This window comes from Larus michahellis, chromosome 7 (assembly GCF_964199755.1).
Source record: "Larus michahellis chromosome 7, bLarMic1.1, whole genome shotgun sequence".
Taxonomy (NCBI): Eukaryota; Metazoa; Chordata; class Aves; order Charadriiformes; family Laridae; genus Larus; species Larus michahellis.
Window position 1 is genome coordinate 24,006,417 of NC_133902.1, and position 19,608 is coordinate 24,026,024.

General features: G+C 43.6%; 2 protein-coding genes across 2 annotated transcripts in view; one reads left to right on the forward strand and one right to left on the reverse strand.

Annotated features, from left to right (window-relative positions):
- Positions 1–11,938: 11,938 nt before the first annotated feature.
- AKAP19 (A-kinase anchoring protein 19) lies at positions 11,939–12,487 on the forward strand. The gene has a single exon (XM_074594856.1). It carries the CDS (start codon positions 12,088–12,090, stop codon positions 12,349–12,351), a length of 264 nt encoding a protein of 87 aa, XP_074450957.1. The 5' UTR covers positions 11,939–12,087; the 3' UTR covers positions 12,352–12,487.
- A 2,891-nt stretch (positions 12,488–15,378) lies between these two features.
- HIBCH (3-hydroxyisobutyryl-CoA hydrolase) overlaps positions 15,379–19,608 on the reverse strand; it is a 44,311-nt gene continuing 40,081 nt past the window's right edge. Inside the window, exon 14 of the mRNA XM_074594855.1 lies at positions 15,379–18,128. Within this exon, the coding sequence (XP_074450956.1) occupies positions 18,013–18,128 (116 nt within the window). The 3' untranslated portion in view covers positions 15,379–18,012. The remainder of the gene's footprint in view (positions 18,129–19,608) is intronic.

Sequence of the window (19,608 nt, forward strand, 5' to 3'; positions counted from 1 at the left end):
AGGGGCTCCTGCACCCCGGCTGCTTGGTACCCTGGGGACCCCCGGCCCCGCTCGCTGGGTGACGGGGTACCTCAGATTTGGGCACTGGGGTTTTCAACATCACAGCACCTGTGTCTGGGCCCAGCCCTTCGCGTTGAAATGCTTTACAAGCTAAATATTTCATAGACTGCCTGGTCTCTGCCTGGTGGTAGTCATTTCAGATGGATGCTCTGCATTTAAAAAGACTGACTGCTTTGCTTGAGCCAAACATAATAAGCTGTCTCGCATGCTCCACAGCTAATAAAATATTAAGTATATTTTGGCACCCAGAAATAAATACCGGTTCGAAATTCTCATCGCACATATCTCCCTCTCCTGAACTCCCTGTCCCCCCCGGCTTTACACTGAAGTGCTGCTGCTCAGGCTAAACGGTTTGTTGTCGGGTCCTGGCACGGGCAGGTGAGTGGTGCGCAAGTACTGTACCGTTATTAGCTGATGGGCTGTAATGAAGTGATGAAACTGGGTGCTGCTGATGTACTCGCAGCCTGTGCCATGCAGAGGAAGGCAGCCCATGCCCCACGTCTGTTGAGACTCAACGGGAACTGCACTCGCTCAAAAGCTGAGGTTAAAAGTGGAGCCTTGCATTAGAAACCTGGCTAGAAAAAAAAAGACCACAGTGCTTGTAAACCACTGCAAAAATATTCATAATTTAGTTATGAAAGTCTTATTTAAAAACTGCTTGCATATAGTTTAAAAATCATTGTTGTAATAATACTACTGTGTTAATGCAAGGCAACCATACCTTTCCAGTACTCTGTCTCGTTTTATTTCTCAGGGCTATGATTTTATTTGATTTGCTCCCCGACCCACCCAGAGAACTAAAACAGTCATAAAAACAACGGACCAAAATCTACCCGTGTCAGCGGGTGCCGAGTCAAAGCTCCTCGAGATGAAAGGATATAGTGCCTCCAGCTTTAATAGGCTTTGGGTCAAGCTCCTAAAACCTGCTCCTGCAAACACTTGCACACACGTGCTTAGCTCCCAAGGGGCTTACTGCTGCCTGGTGAACTCACCCCTTAAAAATCGCAGGTGTGGGGAAAAGAATGGGAGCCAATGCCAATAGCTGAGGTTGCCTGCCCTGGGAACCGCTGCTGTGGGGAGGGTTTGTGCCATCCCATCACCCCCCCAACATTTGCACCCCAGCCCCAGAAACTCTCCCTTTGGTCTCTAAGGGCGGCGTGGTTCCCCTTAGTGCTTTAGGTGAAATGATGCAGCAAACGCTTCTCGTACAAACCCCACGCACAGCACTTGTCAGCTAAATGCCTTCTCTGGACCCCGAAGGCAGTAATTAGTAAAATATGTACTTTTTTCAATTCACGCTCATGATGGACTGCTTGCAAGTAACAAGTGTGATATTGCACACTGTTGTCGAATGGTCGCAACAGCTGTAGGCAGCGATCCCTTCCCATGAACAGCTGGACGCTGTTTGTGGAGGTGTGTAGGGGCGGTTGCCCACTCCCTGCCCCACAGCTCAGGGCTAGGGAGGAGGGCGTGGGGTTTGCCAGTCACAGAGAGATGTGGCATGTGTTTTTCCATGCCTGTCTAGCCCCCGGCTCTCCTGCACAGCCCCCCCGGGACCTAGTAACAGCAGTGCAATGGACTCACTGTGACCCAGCAGCTACATTTGTAATAGCATTTTTCTTTACTAATATTACCAGTGTGGTGTTTTTGTTGGCTTTGGTAGAGTTGCAATAAATTCCTTGGCTGGCCAATGCCTAACTGGAAATATGTTAGAAACCTACTTGACAATAAAACTGTGGCCTAAATCCATAGGAAGACTTCACCACAGGTCAGCAGCAGGGTATAAAGCCAGTGCTACCTCTGCCAAGGGGCCTGAGACCCCCGCCTTTGGACTGGGGCCCAGCGTGAGCTTCGTGTCCTGAAGCACAGAGCCGGTCATCGCTGCCACCAGGAGACCACTGCCACCTCCTGGGGTGCTGCTGGCCAGCCCCAGCCAGGCGTGAGCCCCAGTGCAACCTCACGGAGGTGACCGATGTCCACGGTGCGCCCCCATGGCTTTGATGTCAAGGCTCCCCGAAGGCAGGAGGAACCCTTTACCCGAGACATCTGCCCACAGCCTCTCTTGAGACATATTTATTTCATTTTTAGCATCGCTTTTATTTTAGAAAAATTAAAAGCGTTATTTTAGTTTGCTGAGCTCCTTCATTCAGGAAGCTTTCCTTCAGGGTGGGGGCATTTCTTAAAAAGCTGTGGTACAATTGCTATTTTTCTGTCATTGCGCACAATTTGATGCTGCCTGACAGGACAAAATCGGAGGACCATCACCCAGGCCTCGCCCCTAGTCTTTCCCACAGTTTCCTTCACTTGAGCACTCGCCAGCACTGAATCACTCCCCGTCCTGGGGCACGTCTGCGTTTTGTCACAGGGATTAGCCAAATGTGCCATTTCGATAGCCATGAGCTTTTTATGCGGTAACTCCGTCCTTAAAAAGCGCTTCCCATCGTTTGAAAGAAGGAGAAGCCAATGAAAGGCGATTTTCCTGCGTGATTTTTTTTCCTTTTTTTAAATTTTAAACCGCAGGCCCCATCCCGGCGCCGATGCACGTCGGCCCCCGCTGCCACCGGCCCCGCCGGGCGCGGGGGGGTCCCCGGGGGGAGAGAGGGGGCGGGCGGTGCGGGGCGGCAGGTGCCGCTGCGGCGCGGGGCGGGGCGGCAGGTCGGGGCCGCTGCCGCGGCGCTGCCGAAGGGGCCGGCGGGGCGGTGGGGCGGTGGCGGCGGCGCCTCCCCGCCCCGGCGGTGCCGCGGGGAGGGCGGAGAGCGCCCGGCGGAGCGGCGCGGCGCGGCGTGGCGTGAGTCGTAGTGGCGGCGGCGGCGACGGGTGGGGGGCCCCTCCCCGACCGCTGCCAGTTCGAGCGGGGCCGGGCCGGCTGCCCGCTCCCCCGGGAGGTCCCCGCCGTGCGGGGGGCGGCGGTGCCGTCGGTGCGGGGCGGAGGCGGGGCGGCGGCGCGCCGGGAGCGGGCGGCTCGGCCCGGCCCTGCCCGCCGGGAGCCCCCGGCGCGCCGGCTGGGCGGGGGGAGCTTGCGGGCAGGTTCCCCGAAGTGTTCGTTGTCAGCATGGACTTTGATGGTGGTTTCGCATCTCTGTGGTTCAGGGAGGGCGATCTGGAGGACGCGGCGTTGGTGGGACGAGGGCCTGATCCTGCTGGCACCTTTGGAGGAAGGAGCATCCCTCTCCAGGAGTTTCTCCTCGGTGGCCGGAGGCGTGCTGGTGGGACCGCGTTTGCAACATGCTCTTTGCACTTAAACCACCCCCACCGTGCTGGTATGTCAGACGGGTTTCTTGCTCCCATCTCATCTTGCTTAGGAGGACCATGGTAGCCTGGCGCGGTGTTGCGGGAGGAACAGGCCGTGGCCCCTCGCAGGCGTCACAATGGGTGGTGACCCACGGCCATGGGCAGGACTGGCCTTCAGCATCCTCCGCTCGTGCTGCAAGGAAAGGAAGAAGAGCTGGGCTTTGAGGTGGGGGTTTCAGGACAGGCAGCAGTGACCCTTACTCCTCCCGTCATCTCGCAGTGAGGTCACTAGCAATAAAGTCCTCAAAACCGAGCAAAACAGAGAGGTGGTGCTCCAGCTGGGCACCCGTGGGGCTGCCTGAGAAGAGGTAGTACCCCATAAAATGATGTGAGTGAGGGAGTGCGGGAAGGTAAATGGTGCGGCTGGTTCTCTGTAAGCCACGTTCCTGCTGTGGGGAAGGCAGGAGACTGGTATTTGCTGGCCGAGGTGGTGTGAGGGCTTCTTGTCTGCCCCTGCTCTGCCATGCTTCAGCTTTCCCAAGCTTCGGCACAGACCTGTACAGGGAAGGTTACCTTGATCTGGCACTTTGTGAAACACAGGTTTAGTGGTGTTAGATCAGCCGCTGCAAAAATTGTAAAACATTCAGAAACATCACATGCTTTCTCATAGTTCAGGAAGTAGGAGTCCACATTAGGTTTCTAAATATAGTAACTAAAAAAAAAAAAAAAGAGAAATACAGGGATTTATACTATAGTCTTAACAAAGTGGTATTTTTAACCTTTAAGTACATCCAGATTCATTTTCTTCTGAACATTTTGTTCTGCTGAGAAAATATTTAAAAATCACTTTGATTTGTATGTGTCACACGAGGGGCTGGGTAGAGCCTCGCCACGCTCGTGTCTCCAGGGACAAGGTGGTTCCGTGGGCAGGGTCCTGGGGGTGGGGGGAGCCGGTGGCGCTGCCAGGCTGCGTGGGGCACGACTGCCTCGCCTGGCTGCCGGCTGCCCCGCTCCTCGGGCGCGAAGGCAGCAGCTCCGTTAGAAGTAGAAGCTGGCACATTAGGAGCGATGAAATTCAAGAAAACAAATACCGGGGGAGAGCCGTGAGACAGTGGTTTTTAAGGCTGATGCAGTTCTCTCTCACGATTCTGGGCAGCTTTCATACAGAGAATCTGGTCATTAACTTCTCATTTTGTTCTCTTACTCCTCGGCTGATTTCTGCCAATCATTAGTGATGTAGTTGTGATTTTAAAATGTGGGGTTGTGTTTTCCTGCGCATTCCTATGTGAGACTTGGTCTTCTGTTGCATTCCTAGTTCTGATTCCCAGTTTTACAGTTGGCTTCTGTATATGGAGATTAAAGAACAGAACGGGGTGTGTGCTGCTTTTCTTGTACTCGTCTCTGGTTGTTCCTGGGCAGATCCTGGCCATCTCCTTCGTTCTGACTTTCATTTGTGTTAATCCAGTGGGACCTTTGCCTTTGTAAGGGCATCACAAAGCAAAGCAATGCACCTCATTCATACCTTATGATCTGCAGCTCCATATGTTCGTAGTTGAATCTTGTGACAGATACTACAATAAAACGCGCCCCTGTCAGACTGAGATACTGATCCACTGTTTTACCTGCTGCTGCTCATCACTTCTGGCTGGCAGGATCCCCAGGCTGGGCAGCAGCCAGAGACAACAGAAGGAGGGGCTTTCTTGCTTGTAAAGATTTGTGCATCTCCGTTTGTCGTCTGCATCAGTCTGTCTTTGGCTGGCACCTGTAGAGGAGAGTAATATGCTTTATTAAGGCTAGATACGAAGTTTTTGCATGAGTATAACTAGCTTAATGTTTTAACTGTTCCTGAAGGTGGGCTGTTAATAGGTAGGGTGTGATACCACGATTGACATACTGGGATAGAAGTTCTGTGCTGTATATAGGAAAATACCAATTTCTGCTTTAGTTCATTGAAAACGGTATCACAGCGTTGTGATCAACCAAGAGGCTGCTTCATTTGACCCAGCGCCGTGCTTTCAAGCTGTGTAACCTCGGTGTGTGACTCAGAGGGGCTCTCTGACAGCCTTTGGTGGTACGCCTTGCATTTTCCCACCTGTGGAGAAAATATTTGTAGGGGTCTTCTCCAGGCTATAGATTTGCAGCTAATACATATAGGGGGTGGGGTGATAATTGCAACAGCTGTGGGCTTTGCTGAAAGATGTGCTGATCCAATATCTTTCCATGTTATGCAGGGCAAGGAAGCAGCTACACATCTATATTACAAACATCATACCCATTTGTTATGTCCCGTCTCTATTTACTCACCAGTTCTGAGCATTGTTTTGTATTTGGGTCTGGGTTCTTGGAGAGTTTCAGATCTCCTCCATGACCATTAGCTTTTCCTTCCTCTGAACCAAGGCATTTCTCACTAATTTCTGTGGTTGAGTTCCTTCAATTTTGGCAAAGCTTCCTGCAGACAGAGCTTCTGAGAAGCTCTGCGTCTTCTTCATGCCCTTCTTTTACAACCTCTCTCTGAGGCCTCACTTGCTAAGGAAACTCCATTGGTCCACTCCTACTCATCTGGAAAGCAGGCTTTCATAAGCATTAGGCATCCTACTCGTTTGTGTGAGGGCACGTTAAGGTAATGACTCTCCCTTGTCCATGGTCTGGCAGAGTATGTTGAGAAATGTCTGTTTGCTTGTATTCTGGGGCACTCGGGGGAAAAAACCACCAGGCACTGAAAAAGCAGAATTAATACATTGTACGTATTTTCTCCAAAATAGTAGTAGGATGGTTGCTTGGACAAGCAGCTAAGTTATGCGAGAGCAGAACCCATAAGAAGTTCTCAGCATCCTCTTGCCCTCTTGCCTTCAGGCTGCTCTCTGAACTGCATGCAATTCTGATAAATAAACCGCTGTACTGGAGGGAGGATTTCAGGACAGACTGACTGGGTACAGTTTTACTTTCATGAAATCAGACAGCTACCAAGCACACGATGTTCTTTACTTGTAACATGTCATTTTTCCTGGATGAAAACTCACCTTATGGCTGCTGAGGACTGTACCTGCTGGCATGGCTAATATTGGTATTTTCACCTAAAGGTTCTTCGCTGTCCTTCACCTCTGCTTGCTCCTTCAACTGTCCTTTTACTGAAAAGCCTTTTAAAGTAAGCTAGAGGTCATGCCTGATTCTGAGAAGTGAGTGTGTTGTTTCCCCAGTCAGTTACAAACTGGCTTAGGAGCCTGCAAAAGTTTTATCAATTCTGGCCATAGGTGGGAAAAAACTCAAGCCATTGAAATTCCAGCACGTACCCTGAGACAGATAACCAGGAGACTTTCATTTACATGCTAATCCTGCACAGCAGTTGTTTTCCGTTCCTGCATCCAGCCCTTCCCAATCTGTAGCTCTTATCTCTCCTTGTCAGTAAGCAGCAAGAGAGGGAGAGGACGGCCCTGCGAGGAATGAGAGCTTCGCTTTTTCTCTTGCGGTGCCTGAGTTCTTTTGGGGTATTTAGATATTTTAGTGATTGCCCAAGGTAGCTTGATCTTGGGAATTGTGCTTGTCTTAAAAGAACTCTAGCTTTTTAAAACTTCCTTTTCCTGGGGTTAGAAGGAGACTTTATAATAAACATTACCCCAGTGTAGCCGCTCTGTAGGATTTGCATAAAACTGGATGTTAAGGAGAGGCAGAAATATAAAACTGGTGGATTGGACTGCTTTGAGAGCCCCTGCCTGGGGTTGCTCTGCACGGGGAGCCGCTGAGTCCTGCAGCGATGGAGACGATGGTGTGCGCTAAGTGAATGATTCATCCCTCTACCATTTATGTGCCATTGCTCTGTTCAAAACTGCAGAATATACATAAGCATAATATCATGTATCCTCCTGAATAACAACCCACCTTGTTAGGGAGAGGAAAGGCAGACGTAGGATGTTCTGGGTTTCTGTTTCTCTCCATTGTTAGATGGAGAACGTAAATATTTAGCGTGATTAGGTGCAGTTCAGAGGTCTGGATGTCTAAATGCTGTTTGGTTTACCTCTGCCGGTATGACAGTTGGGTCATTTGCCTTGAGTTTGAATATCTTTGTTACAAAGGGTAATGTTTATTGTTTCCACGATTATGACAGCGCTGTGATTATCTGACTATTCTCCCTATGTGCTTGGATGATGACGGTCCAGGTCTCAGCAGAAGCTCTGAGAGGGGGAAGGGAAAACAGGAGAGAACTTTTAAGCTTAGGCAAAAGATGGGGTGCTCCAGATGCTGGCGTATTACCCTTCCTGTATCCTTGCTGAAATCATCCTTAACTGGACTTACTGTGGAAGGAGGTTGGCAACATGCCCAAGCAGTGGCCCCTCTGTATGCCTGGGATTAGGAGCTGTATATAAATGGTTGTAGCCTGCCATTCAATCTGATTTCTTAAGTGCTGTATCATCCTTTTACCATTAGCAAAGTCAAATACTGTGGGTGAACAGGCAAACAGACTTCTGCAAGGCCAGCACTACAGGTTCATCTAACTTTGTGATAAGACGTAACTTTGACATCTTCTTGAGTGCTGTGCTTTATTTATTGGTTCCCATTGCAGAGTCCTGGTTGTGAAGCTGTCTGTGCTGTACTGGGGACAAGTGGGACAACTTGCTAAAAGCAGACGTGTTTTTGGTAAGTAGCATACTGACCTTCTCTGTCACAGCAGAAATTACTCGCTGTGTTCAGTTGGGCAAAGCTGCACTACGCTATTCTTCATCATATTCCAGAGAGGCAGGCGAAACCCTTATTTTTGGATAGCTCACATTTATCCTTTTGTAATTATTTCTTTTTGATGATGTTAATACCTTAAAAAGTCTTGTTTTTCTAAATAAAACTGCAGTTATGCTATTAATGCTTTCTTCCTGTATTTTATATTGTATAATAGTGAATTGCACGCATCCTTTTACCATTGTTTTGTTTCCTTCAGTGGTTAGAGATGAACTCGCCTTGGCACGAAACACGTAACCAGGCTGGCAAAGAGACTGCTTAGCCCTCTCATGCAAGGTGAGTTCAGCTATGTGGTATGACTCCCTCAATATTTTCTCTCTCCTTGTATTACCACAGGGCACACGCGTAGTAAATAACATAATAGGTGAGACAACACCTGAACTTGTCCTCGTGAGCTTCTGATTCAAGGGAATATGGAATATTCAGGGATATGGAAGGGAATCGATTGTTTGCGGGACTCTTCTTAAAATAATAAACAGTGTTTATAGTATTGAAGTTAAATGAGGTATTTAAAAGCATATTGACTATATGTCCACTGAAATTGAGCACAACTAGGAACCTGTATTTTTCAGATGAATTAAATCAACATTTCACTTACCGTAAAATTGGAATTTAAAAAGAGAAGATATGCTAAAGTATGTGATGGGGCTGCTTTAACTCCTGGTTGACAGTGTAATCAAGCAGATGGCAGCTCCCTAACCTCTGCCTGCAGCTAAGCGCAGCAGCTTGTCACGTGGGGAACTGCATCTGCAGGGGTTTTGGCCTGAGCCTCGAACAGTCTATGCAGCGGTTTCTGAGACACAACTGGCAACAGAATAGAGCTTGGACACCGAAAGAAACAGACTCCTATCAGACAATTTTGCGTTGTGCAGTTACTGAATGAAACATCGTGCTGGGAGTAAAATGAGCTGCTTCTTTTTTTCACCCCCTCTGAGTGTGTGAGCATTGTGAGGAAAGCTGGAGATGTTAAAAACCCTGTCAGAACTTAACGCTCTGGAGATGAGTTCGGGGGAGAGGATTTAAACAGCGCTTCACCCTGTATGTGCAAGCAATGGTTGTCAGAAAAACAAGGAAGCAGTCAGAAGATTGAGGGCAGCTTCATTTGCGATCATTTATGTGCCAACAATTATTAACTCAAGCAGAGCAGGCAAACTATAAAACTTACTGCAGTGACTTGGAAAGTACTGTGCTGTATAAATAATGAAATGAGCAACAGTCAAGAATTTAAACTAGGGTCGATAACCTTGCTTTTAAGCTCAACTAGTAATCAATTTGGAATTTAGTTGTCTTCTGTGCCTTGCTGTCTAGAAGTTTTATAGCCCGCCCCTTCCTCTGTGTAGGACAGCCAAACATTTGATTTAGCACAAATGAAAAGTCAGAGGTAAAAAGGTGGGAACAGAGGTAAATCCTGCAGAGAAAGATGCTGACCTGTGGAATTCCTCCCACCTGCTTTAGGAGATGTTTGTCCTCCCGCTACTCAGTTCCCTCCTCCTTTCTGCTAGACATTAACTCATCTGCATGTGTCCTCTAACAGAACAGGAAAGGAAATCACCAGTTGTAGGACAAAACCATCTTAAACTAACAATAAAATACTAACTGAAGTTGGCTACCATTTAACAGACCTCTAAAAAGCACAAAAAAAGAATAACATGTAAAAGAATATGGCTCCAAACTTAGATAAAAAATCCAAATCTGAATAGTCATTAAATAGTCAGGGATGAAACTCAGATAAAATATGTTGTTATATCAACAGTGGCATAGAGCATGTTTATGGCCAGGGAATCCGAGGTTTAAATCTACAGTATTTACGGTTCTGACTAAGCCTAAGGAGGACACAGTATCGAATCTAAAACTGCTAATTGTCACCAGTAGCATAGTGAGAAGGTATTGGATGGCATACCTGTCTACTTCCCAGTGAAGCTTGCGTATTACCTTGGCTGGATAAAGACTGCAGCTTTCTAGTATCAGCAATGCTGGGTTATAGACGCTGTTAGTGATTCTTTGCCATATTAGATACTTCAAGCTACATATTTGTCCAGAAGAGCAAGTGGAAATTATTTTTATTAATGTGTTATTATTAGTAAACATTGAAATTAGACGTGCACAAGACAGTAATATTAGAAATTTTTGAATTACTCAGACGTCTGAATTGCTTTCAGACATCTCCTTGGCCTCTGGTCTGTAAGCAAGTTCTGTAAGCGTTTTAAGTTTCATCAATGTATGCAGTTGATAGACATGGGCATAAAGCTCATGGGGTTTTTTATAAACCTCCACAGGGATAAATGTGGTTTCTTGTGCAGTGAAGGGAATCCTTCCTTTTACTCATTTAATCAAGTTGTTACAGTAAAAATCTCACTGATAGCTTAGCTCTCCTCTGTGTTGGGTACAACTACAAATGCTAGCAGCGGGGTTTGTTACAGGCGTGTTAACTACACCGCCTGCTCTAAAATGCACTGGCACATGCTGCAGCGTGTCATTACGCACACAAAAAAACTTCCCTGAATTTTATTAAAGTAGTTTAAAAACATTTCTCTGGAACTCTGAAATGCTCTTATACACACATTTTCATACCTTTAGCTTTGTATGTACTTTCTGGCTTCAGAAGCCCTTCAGGTCTGGCTTTCTGCCAGGAATATCAACCACTGCTTCTGAGTGCTGGCACATCAGTCCTACAAATGGTTTTCTAAACAGATAGTGATGTTTCCATGAACTAGCAGAAAGAGGAGAGAAGCTTGTCACTGTGAACGTGGTTGTCATGAGTCAGCTGGTGGACTGGGGAAGTCCCGTCCTACCTGTAAAACACCATTTACCTGCAAATGGGATTGATTTCCTCTGCAAATATTTGCCTGTCATCAGGTTACTGGATTGGAGCCCCTATTTGCCCCAGCATATAAAGCAAATAAATAAGGCTTAACATCTTTGCCATGATGATGTTTTCAAAGGCTATTTACAAAAAAATCTTTAACTTTGGCTGACCTTAGTATGACGTCATTGGGTGAAGCTGTAGGAAACAGTTGGTTTCTGTGCAGCACAGTCTTTATTTTGGCTGGCAGTCTATTAACTCCGATAAGCGGGTAAGCTCAGCCAAGCAAAGTCAGGCATATCATGAGATTCTGCTTTGCCTGTATAGAGAAAGTAGCCTGAGAAACAGCTTTGTAGGCCAGTAAACAAAAAAACATATACCAGAATTTGGGGCTGACCAGTTCTGATTCTTGAGGAGTTTGACAAAGGGACCCTGTCAGGTGTTTCATTCCTCGCTCTCCCTTCTCTAGATCTTGAGTTGTCCTGCTTCAGTAGGAATGGCGCTCTGTCAGACCTGCCTCAAACGCAGCTGTCCGCAGCTGCTTTAACCTCTCAAGGAAAAACCGAAAAGCAGCTCGTTTCTCGTGAATCCCTCCTCCTGACTGCATGCTCAAGCATCCTTTAGCAGCAGCTGAGTGACACTGAGAGTGAGCGTCACTCCTGCCCAGAGGGTGTAACCACAGCCACGACACAGGGCGCTCTGGTGGTTGTGAGGTGCTTCTGTGGGGTGTTTTTGGGTTTTATTTTTATTTTCTTTAGCAGCAGCAGTCACTGGAGTTAAACAGTATTTGTTTAAAGATTCAGGAAAATAGCACTGCGTTGTCAGTTTGGAAGAAACAGTTTGGGTTTTTTTCTGAGACCTTTACATTCCTAGAAGCCTTACATCACGTACTGGGAATTGCATTCAAAGGCAGCTTGAATTCAGGTCAAGCTTTGCCTACTTGTAGTAGATGGATGTTAGTGATAAAAACATTTTACGTGCACACCGTGCAGAGATTTACTGAAGTTGCTTCTACAAGCGTCTGTAGTGAATTTAGCTTTCCTTTGAGCTCACTGAGAATGGCAAACTATTGCATTTATATGAAACACTATTTTGACAGATTTCTTCAGAAGTAAAGAAGCACAAAAGGAGACGTTTTGTTCTTTCAAAATAACTGGAACCACTGGCAAGAAGCAGCAACGCTGTGCATTGAACAAGGGAACCATTTCCAGATTATCAAAACATGCTGTTGAACTGAATTTTGCAGCTGCATTTTCAAATGTACCATGGGATGCATCAAATCCAAGGACGCCTTTCCAGGTTCAAATGCTATCCAGGATGAACGGATCAGGGGAGGTAACGAAGGATGCACCGGGGAGAAATCATCACTGATAGCGGTGAAGGTGGACGAGAAGGGTCCATCAAGCACGATAGTGCTAGACTATGCACACCGTCTCTCCCATGAGATTCTTGATCAGGCGGTGAAACAGTGGGCAGTGACGGAAAGCAAATACAGCGACATCCCTTATATCGAAAGTGATGTGCCCTGAGCCCTGGCTGGCAAGAACTGTCTTCACAGTGGGTGTCCTGGCTGTTAAGCAGTTTGTATTTGGTACCAGTGCAAATAAAGTAAAATCAGCTGTGATTTGAGCATAATGCCACTATATGAGTGTGTTTGCAATGACAGGCTGAAAAAATTTGCCTTTAAATCTATATTGCTAAGAAACTAATTGGATTATAGTAGAATCTATTAATCAAGTCTCACTTGTTATCAGCCGTATTTTGAGTATATTCTGTCTTTGTATGTGTTGAATGTGATCAGAAATCAGTGTTTAAAAAAAGGAGGAGAAGAACGTGGTTGCCCTGCAACTGTAGAAGTGCTGCCACAGAGGCCCCAAAGATGCTTAAGAACAAAGTGTGGATTATTTTTATATACTACATAAAAAATCAGAGGCCTCTTTGTAGGTGAAAAGAGAAGAACTCTCCGTGCTTGGTAAATTTGCCTGCATTTTGCTAAAGTGAAACCAAGGTCTACATGTAGCAAAGGTAACTGCTGTTATAGATTTTACTTTGATTCTTTGACCTGACTAAATCTGTAAGCCACAAAATAATGAAGGCGATGAGAAGCATTTTATAAAACCAAGTAGTATTCAGGGAACCATATGGATTATGATAATATTCAACTTCCAGTCTTAAGCGAACCAATGAGAAACATTACAATATTGATGAACAGTGCATTATAATTAACAGATGCTCTGGAGTCTGTAAATGCATGAAGGCTATTCTTTAAAATCCTGCAGTAAGATAGTTTAATTACATCCGATCACTGTGTTCAGCCAGAGCTGTTTGGTTTTTTGGTTTGAGGGTTTTGTGTTGTTTTTTTCTGTCTTTGGTGTTAGGGTGCTGGCTTTGGGAGTTTTGGTTTTTTACTGTAACACAGATAGGTGTGCAAAAACTACTGATGCTAACTAGTGAAATGAACCTTCAAAGGTGTAACGATGTTTTAGGACTATGTATTTCATGGGAAATATGGCTGCATTACACTAAAATTTCACTCTAAAGTAACACCCTTGGGACAGTATACCGTCCTTAGGTTCTGTAGGCTCATCGCTTACCTACTGGTAATGGTGATGCAAACAAGAGCTGTAGAAACCTAAAGCCTGAGCCGTGCACTGAATTAGCGAATCAGCCTTAGGCCCAAAGCTGAAGGGCTATGTTCTTTACCAGTTTTATCGCGCTTGCATCCACACACTGGACCCTGCTTCTCCAGGACTTGCAGCCTGACCTACTGTGCTCATAAGTAGCATTTGAGAGATCAAGAAAGGGATTAATTAATCACAGTCATCTGAAAGCTACAATTTTGCTGACATTTTATACAAAATTAATGCCTTGTAGAAGCTTGGGGTTGTAGCACCTGTTTGTTCATTTTTATTATGGCCAGTTTAAAAGATGCATATTTTTTTCCTAAATCAAAGTGCTTCCCATTTTATGTTTTTGTTTTATAGAAAAATGCTTTCCATACTGGCAAAAACTGTTACTATTTTTAAAAAGTACACATAGTTCTAGTAACTGATATGAAGCATGATTTTTCAAGCCATGGTAAGCAAGCAGAAAGAGGACCATGCAAATCATTATTTTTAGCTTATTCTCAAACATGAGAGAGTCTATGAATTGAGCTGTTTTGCAAACTTTGTGACACAAACTTAGTTATTTGAAATTCACCTGTACTGGGGAAGTGGTTGTATCAAGAGTAAATGGTGAAAAATACTTCTTTGTAACACAGCACAAGACTGCCATTAATTCACACTGATCAGACCCTGTCTGTAAGACTGTTCTCAGCCTTTTGCTGAAAAAGGGAAAAAAACCCTGCTCTTGTTGTGACGTCATCTTTTTTGAAGCAATGTAGTATTCGTTGAAGCCATATGTAAAGTGGGACTAAGGTATTATGGTCCATTTAAATTCCGCTAATGGCGATGTTCCTTGAGGCTCTAAAACATGTAAACATTAAATCATGCCCTACCTTTGCTCTATCTAAGAAAACTCCATGCCATATACTAGGGTGAATTAAAAAGCAAAAGCAAAACACTGATCAGATCAGTACATGTGAATTGGATATTGCTTAACCACAGCATTAAAAAATATCCCTATCCTTATTATAGCTAAAATAGAGCTTTATTACAAAAAAAGGCCAGCTTTTCTGTAACATTAGTCTTGGCTCAAGAATGTTACACTCCTAAAGACACTAATTAAAAAAGGTGCACCCAAACTCCATAGATATTATTTGCCAGATAGGCGAAGAGCAGACAGAAAACTGCACTCGCTTAAAGAGTGCATTTAGGTGTATCTGTCTTGACCCTTGTACCTTGGTGGCTGCCATGGGGAGTTGGGTGCTGCAGTGCTCACCGTCGCAATGTCTCAAATCCTTTCTCTGGATGTAGCCTTAGCACCTGGCACTCTTCTGGAGGCGGAGTATCGTGTGCACTTTTGAAAGCAGCTTCTCCATTGGCAGGCTGCCACTGTGCGGTCCAACAGTAGCCAGAATTACAAAATAACATGAAATAGCCTCAAGCATCTGTACTGATAAACACCCAAAATTTCCCCAAAGGAGAAAGTTACCCAAGTATAATTAAACGTGCATCACAGTGAGCTTCCTTTTGGAGTACTGGCTGTGTAGGACAGCTACACCGCTTGCTCAGAGAGCCATCCATAACGCAGTAGCGACTGGATCGCCTGCTGCTGGTTATGTCCAAACAGTCACTTACCTGCAACCACAAAGCTTGTCTTCCCTCATTAATGCTTGAAGATTACAGCGACTTCAATATGGCCTGAAGCGCAATTCCAGCTGGTTTACGATGCTTTCTATGACATTGGCACTTCAGGGAAAGCACACAGCAAATGGAAAGCGTACAAGCTTGCAAACAAGCTTACAAACAACAGGGAGACAGCTTCTCACCAGGAAAATAATCTCTTTTACAAGATGCTGTCCTTAATAAATAATGCACTTACCATTAAATAAAAAAAATAAAATAAATCTGTTCAATACTACAATCTGGTGAGAGATCGAATGACATCTCATTCCAGAGTTCTGCTGTATTTTAATAGGCACAATATATAATAAAGACTTCTTTACCTAAATAAAATTACATCTGCTTATTTATCATTAGATTACTCTAAACTGTGCTATAGTCTTACAAAGCCACTTACAGTGGCTTTCCAGCTAAGTTGCCACTGATTCTTTGACTTGATTTTGTGTAATAAAGGCACTCCAGTATGAGACTGGCATACTCTGCAAAACCACTTCTATTTAGGAGTTAAAAATACATTTGCTTTGTATTTTCTGCAGGAAACGTTAAGTATAGTCAGAGTGGGTACTATGTGACTGACAATATTCTAATAATGGTTCAAAACACATTAACTGCAGCACAACTTTGTAAAAGTGACATTTCTGTAGTAAGACACATCAGTATTCCCAAATAAAACACACTACGATATATTTTTACAGTATTTTTGTGGAAAATACTTTCTTGTGGACCAAATAAAATTAAACTTGCCATCTGCTTGTAAGATTCTTATTTCATAAAATGCACCAATTGGACAGGGTCCTGTTACCATGAGTTTGGGATAATTCCTGTTCACATAAACTTTGGAAGCAATTGGACGTGCAAGTCAAAGTTTATTGATTCAGAAGTATACTCTTGCTAAAATGTTTTATGGCCTTTTCAGTCAGAGAAGGCATGATCCCTACTCCCTGGGGATTACTGTGTTTTTTATTAAATATAGTTGCTGAAGATTGCTTCTTTTGTACAAAAATAATGGAATGAACCAATTCTTAAAAATAAATTAAAAATAGCCATTTTTTAAGAATCTAAAACAAATAAAAATTTTAAACAATAAGGGGGGAGGTTTACATTCCTTACAGAACCAGCGTGAGGTAGAAATTTAAGTCATTTTTCAGAAGTTACCCTAGAGATATTAATGGAATCTCTCAACTACTTTTGACTGTCTCGTAACAAATACGTACATGGTAACAGCTTAAATTTTAACAATTTTATCTTAAAGATTCTGGTGCCAAAGCAAGGTGCCATTTTTTCTTGATTTTTCTCTCCATTTTGCTCACCTCTAGTTCTTTGAAAGTCACTGCAGTAGTTCACCTTGATGCCTGAATTTCCTGGACTTTGTTTCCAGGCAACAGCTTCTAGGAAGAAAGGAGCCTTAAGCCAGTGTAGACCATTACTGTCGGTAATAAAAACTGCCCAATGTTGAAAACTCCGTAATGGTTCTGCTGTACCTCTGACTTTTTGATTCCCCAGTGCTGATGACTATGTTATTCTTTAGTCTCATTGGTTCATCTTCAGAGAAGCCAAAATTTGTATTTGTGACCTGCCTGTAACTGTAGAAACAACTAGGAAGACATACTGACGTATGACTTGATTAACCGTAAAAAAGCACGCAGGCTTAATGTTGAAGAAAGATTAGTAGCTGTGTGTTGCATACACAATAGAAAAATTAATTTTAACCCCCCAAAAGATTATACTTTTATCAAGGGGCTCTGGTTATGTCATCTAACTTCCAAGTATTACTGGTATCAGAACCCAGCAACCTTTTGTACGTATACAACCAGGGTTTTTTGATGTATATTTAAATTTTGATCCTTACAAATACATTTTTTAGGATATGTGGTGTTAAAAAAATTTATGATCCAGGTAGCAGCAGATATTTCATGTTTTCCCCTATTTGTTATCTTTGGTACGTATTGCTGTGTCCCCCGCTACTTTTCACAAATTTTCCACACAGCGAACAGGATGTTCACGGGCACAAGCAAACGGGAACCCAGACCTGTTGGTATAGATAAAACTCCAGCCACTTGTAGTACGCGGGCCAGGCTGATCTCTGTCACTAAAATCATTAGGCAATCACTAAGATCAACAGGAAATGTGCCGCTTAGCGTTCAGAGGAAAGTCTGAGACAGTTATTTCTTCACCATTGTAAAACCAGGAAAACTAGCAATTTTTGAATCATGAAAAGCTAACAATGCAGTTCAATCAAACTTAATGGCATTTTAAAAAAATTGGGTTTACAAGCAACAGAACTGCGCTCTCGGCTCTGGCAATATTTTGACATTTGAAACAATGTCTACATCACATAGCAAGACTGAATACTGACCAACTGTTAACTCAATAGAACAATTTCTTGCTCTCAAATGGATAATGTGTCAGTCTGACCTTTTATTTAAAAGACTACTTAACACCATGGATTTAGCATGCCTTGCATTTTCCTTTGTAGCTCTGACTGTTTTAAAGCTTTAAGTATATTTATTTTCATTGTTTAAAGAAGAATCTGAGGCACAATCCCAACTTAACAAATCAGTGACAGAGCCAGGAACACAAAGGTCTCCCGACTTCTTGCTTATTAGGTCATCCCTTAACTATGCTGTCTCCCCAAAAGGTTCCTCCTAAACTAAGAGTTGATGCAAAAAATTACATGTTAATCATTGTGTAAAGCAGTAAAAATAACAATTTGCCTTGAAGTCATTTTCCCCCTTATTAACCATCATTATGGCAATGTAACAAAAAAGAATGTCCCTGAATGCAAAAAACCAGATTTACAAATCTCAGGGTAGCTAAAAGAGTCTTGTCAAACTTCATTATACTACTACTAACTTTTATATCAGAGAATTAAGCAGATGTATAAGATGTCAATAGGCTTGATCTTTACAACTTGAGATCGTTGTTTCCCAATGGCTTAAAACAATCGTTCACAAATTCATCACTGACTTCTTCTAAAGCAGCTGGCTTCCATCTGGGGGATTGGTCTTTGTCAATCAGCACTGTCAGGTGGAGTATAAAAAGACAAAAGTTACTTGTAAACTTTCTCTAATTAAGATTACTTTAGATTGCATCAAGACAGACATATACAGTGAATACATGGAGGAGAAAAATCAATACGCTTTGGAGAAGATGCAGTTGTTGAAACATAGATATTTCTACCGTAACAAAAATTATGGAGTTGTGACCTGTCTAGAGACATATCGGGGAACCACCTGATGATACAAGGCACAGTGGATCACTTCAGAAGTAGCCCAAGCTTTGAAGGAATAGTCCTGAAATTTGTGCTTTCTCTTAGACGTACTATTCTTGCCTGTCTTCTGCTTTTTCACGTGAAGCTGGGAACAGTATGCATGATGATGCTTTTGGACAAGGGCTTTCACATCTCTGTGTAAATCTGACTCTTTGTAGAGTATAGGAAAAGACTCAAAGTAGGTGCTAAATGCCCAAAGCTAATTTAAGTGCATCATATAAACTAATAACGAAATAACTAATGATGAAAGAGTAAAGCAGAGTATCTTTGCGGGAAAATCAAGAATATTCATTTGTAAATACTGACAGATACTGCAGACCTATGTAGATTTAACTGTGAAGATTTGTATAACCTTAGTATGTATACTTTACTCTGTAGGCTGTGAAACACACATCACTGAAGCTAAAATCATCAGTGAATGAACTGCATGTTAAAACTGTAACAAGAAATACCAATGCTCAAAAAGCATTCCTTGTATCATAGGAATGTTGAAGGCACGTCAGCAGGAACAGCTGCACTAGCAAACAATAGTAAGACAAGAAAGATTTTATTTGTGTGTAAAAATGAGCAATATGAATGGAACTCCAGAGCACCCTTCCGAGCACCTTTGTGGCTCCAAGAAAATCCATAAAGGTGCTATTCAAAATGTGAAATTTTTATAATTTAAAAAAGAATTGCTTTAGTAACTGTAGCTGTCCAGGATGCACTGACTGCCCAACATTCCTCCTCAACACACCCTCTCTTCAGATGTGTGATATCAGCACCTGATTTGGAGATGCACCTGTGTCCTGGGAGACCTCCCGACTGACACAGCACACAGCATATAAGGGAGGGTGGGCAGAAAGTACCTTTCAAGTTCCTCTGTTGAGGATAGAATTAATTTGTTTGTCCTTTCTGACAAAGACTTCAGAGTAAGGTGGTTTTAAAGGCACACAGACAAAAGATACTCACAGGGACTAGATGTTTTGAAGACTAACAGCTAAGGTAAGTTTTCATGTCTTTCTAAATGGACTTCATTTGTGGTGATTAAACTACAACTATCCAGGATGAGAAATGTATAAAGGAGTTGGATTGGAAATTCAGTGGAAAGAATGCCCACCTAAAGATTGTGTCTTATCAAAAGACAGGCATTAAGGCAGTTTGTGGTAAAAAATGTGACTTGAAATCTTCTTTTTAACTCTTCCCTCTATAACCAACTCTTGGAAAATGCCTAGAAAATAAATACTGTT

Bases quoted from the DNA above. Each gene is read 5' to 3' on its own strand.
- AKAP19 (XM_074594856.1), top strand. From the start codon at position 12,088: ATGGGATGCATCAAATCCAAGGACGCCTTTCCAGGTTCAAATGCTATC.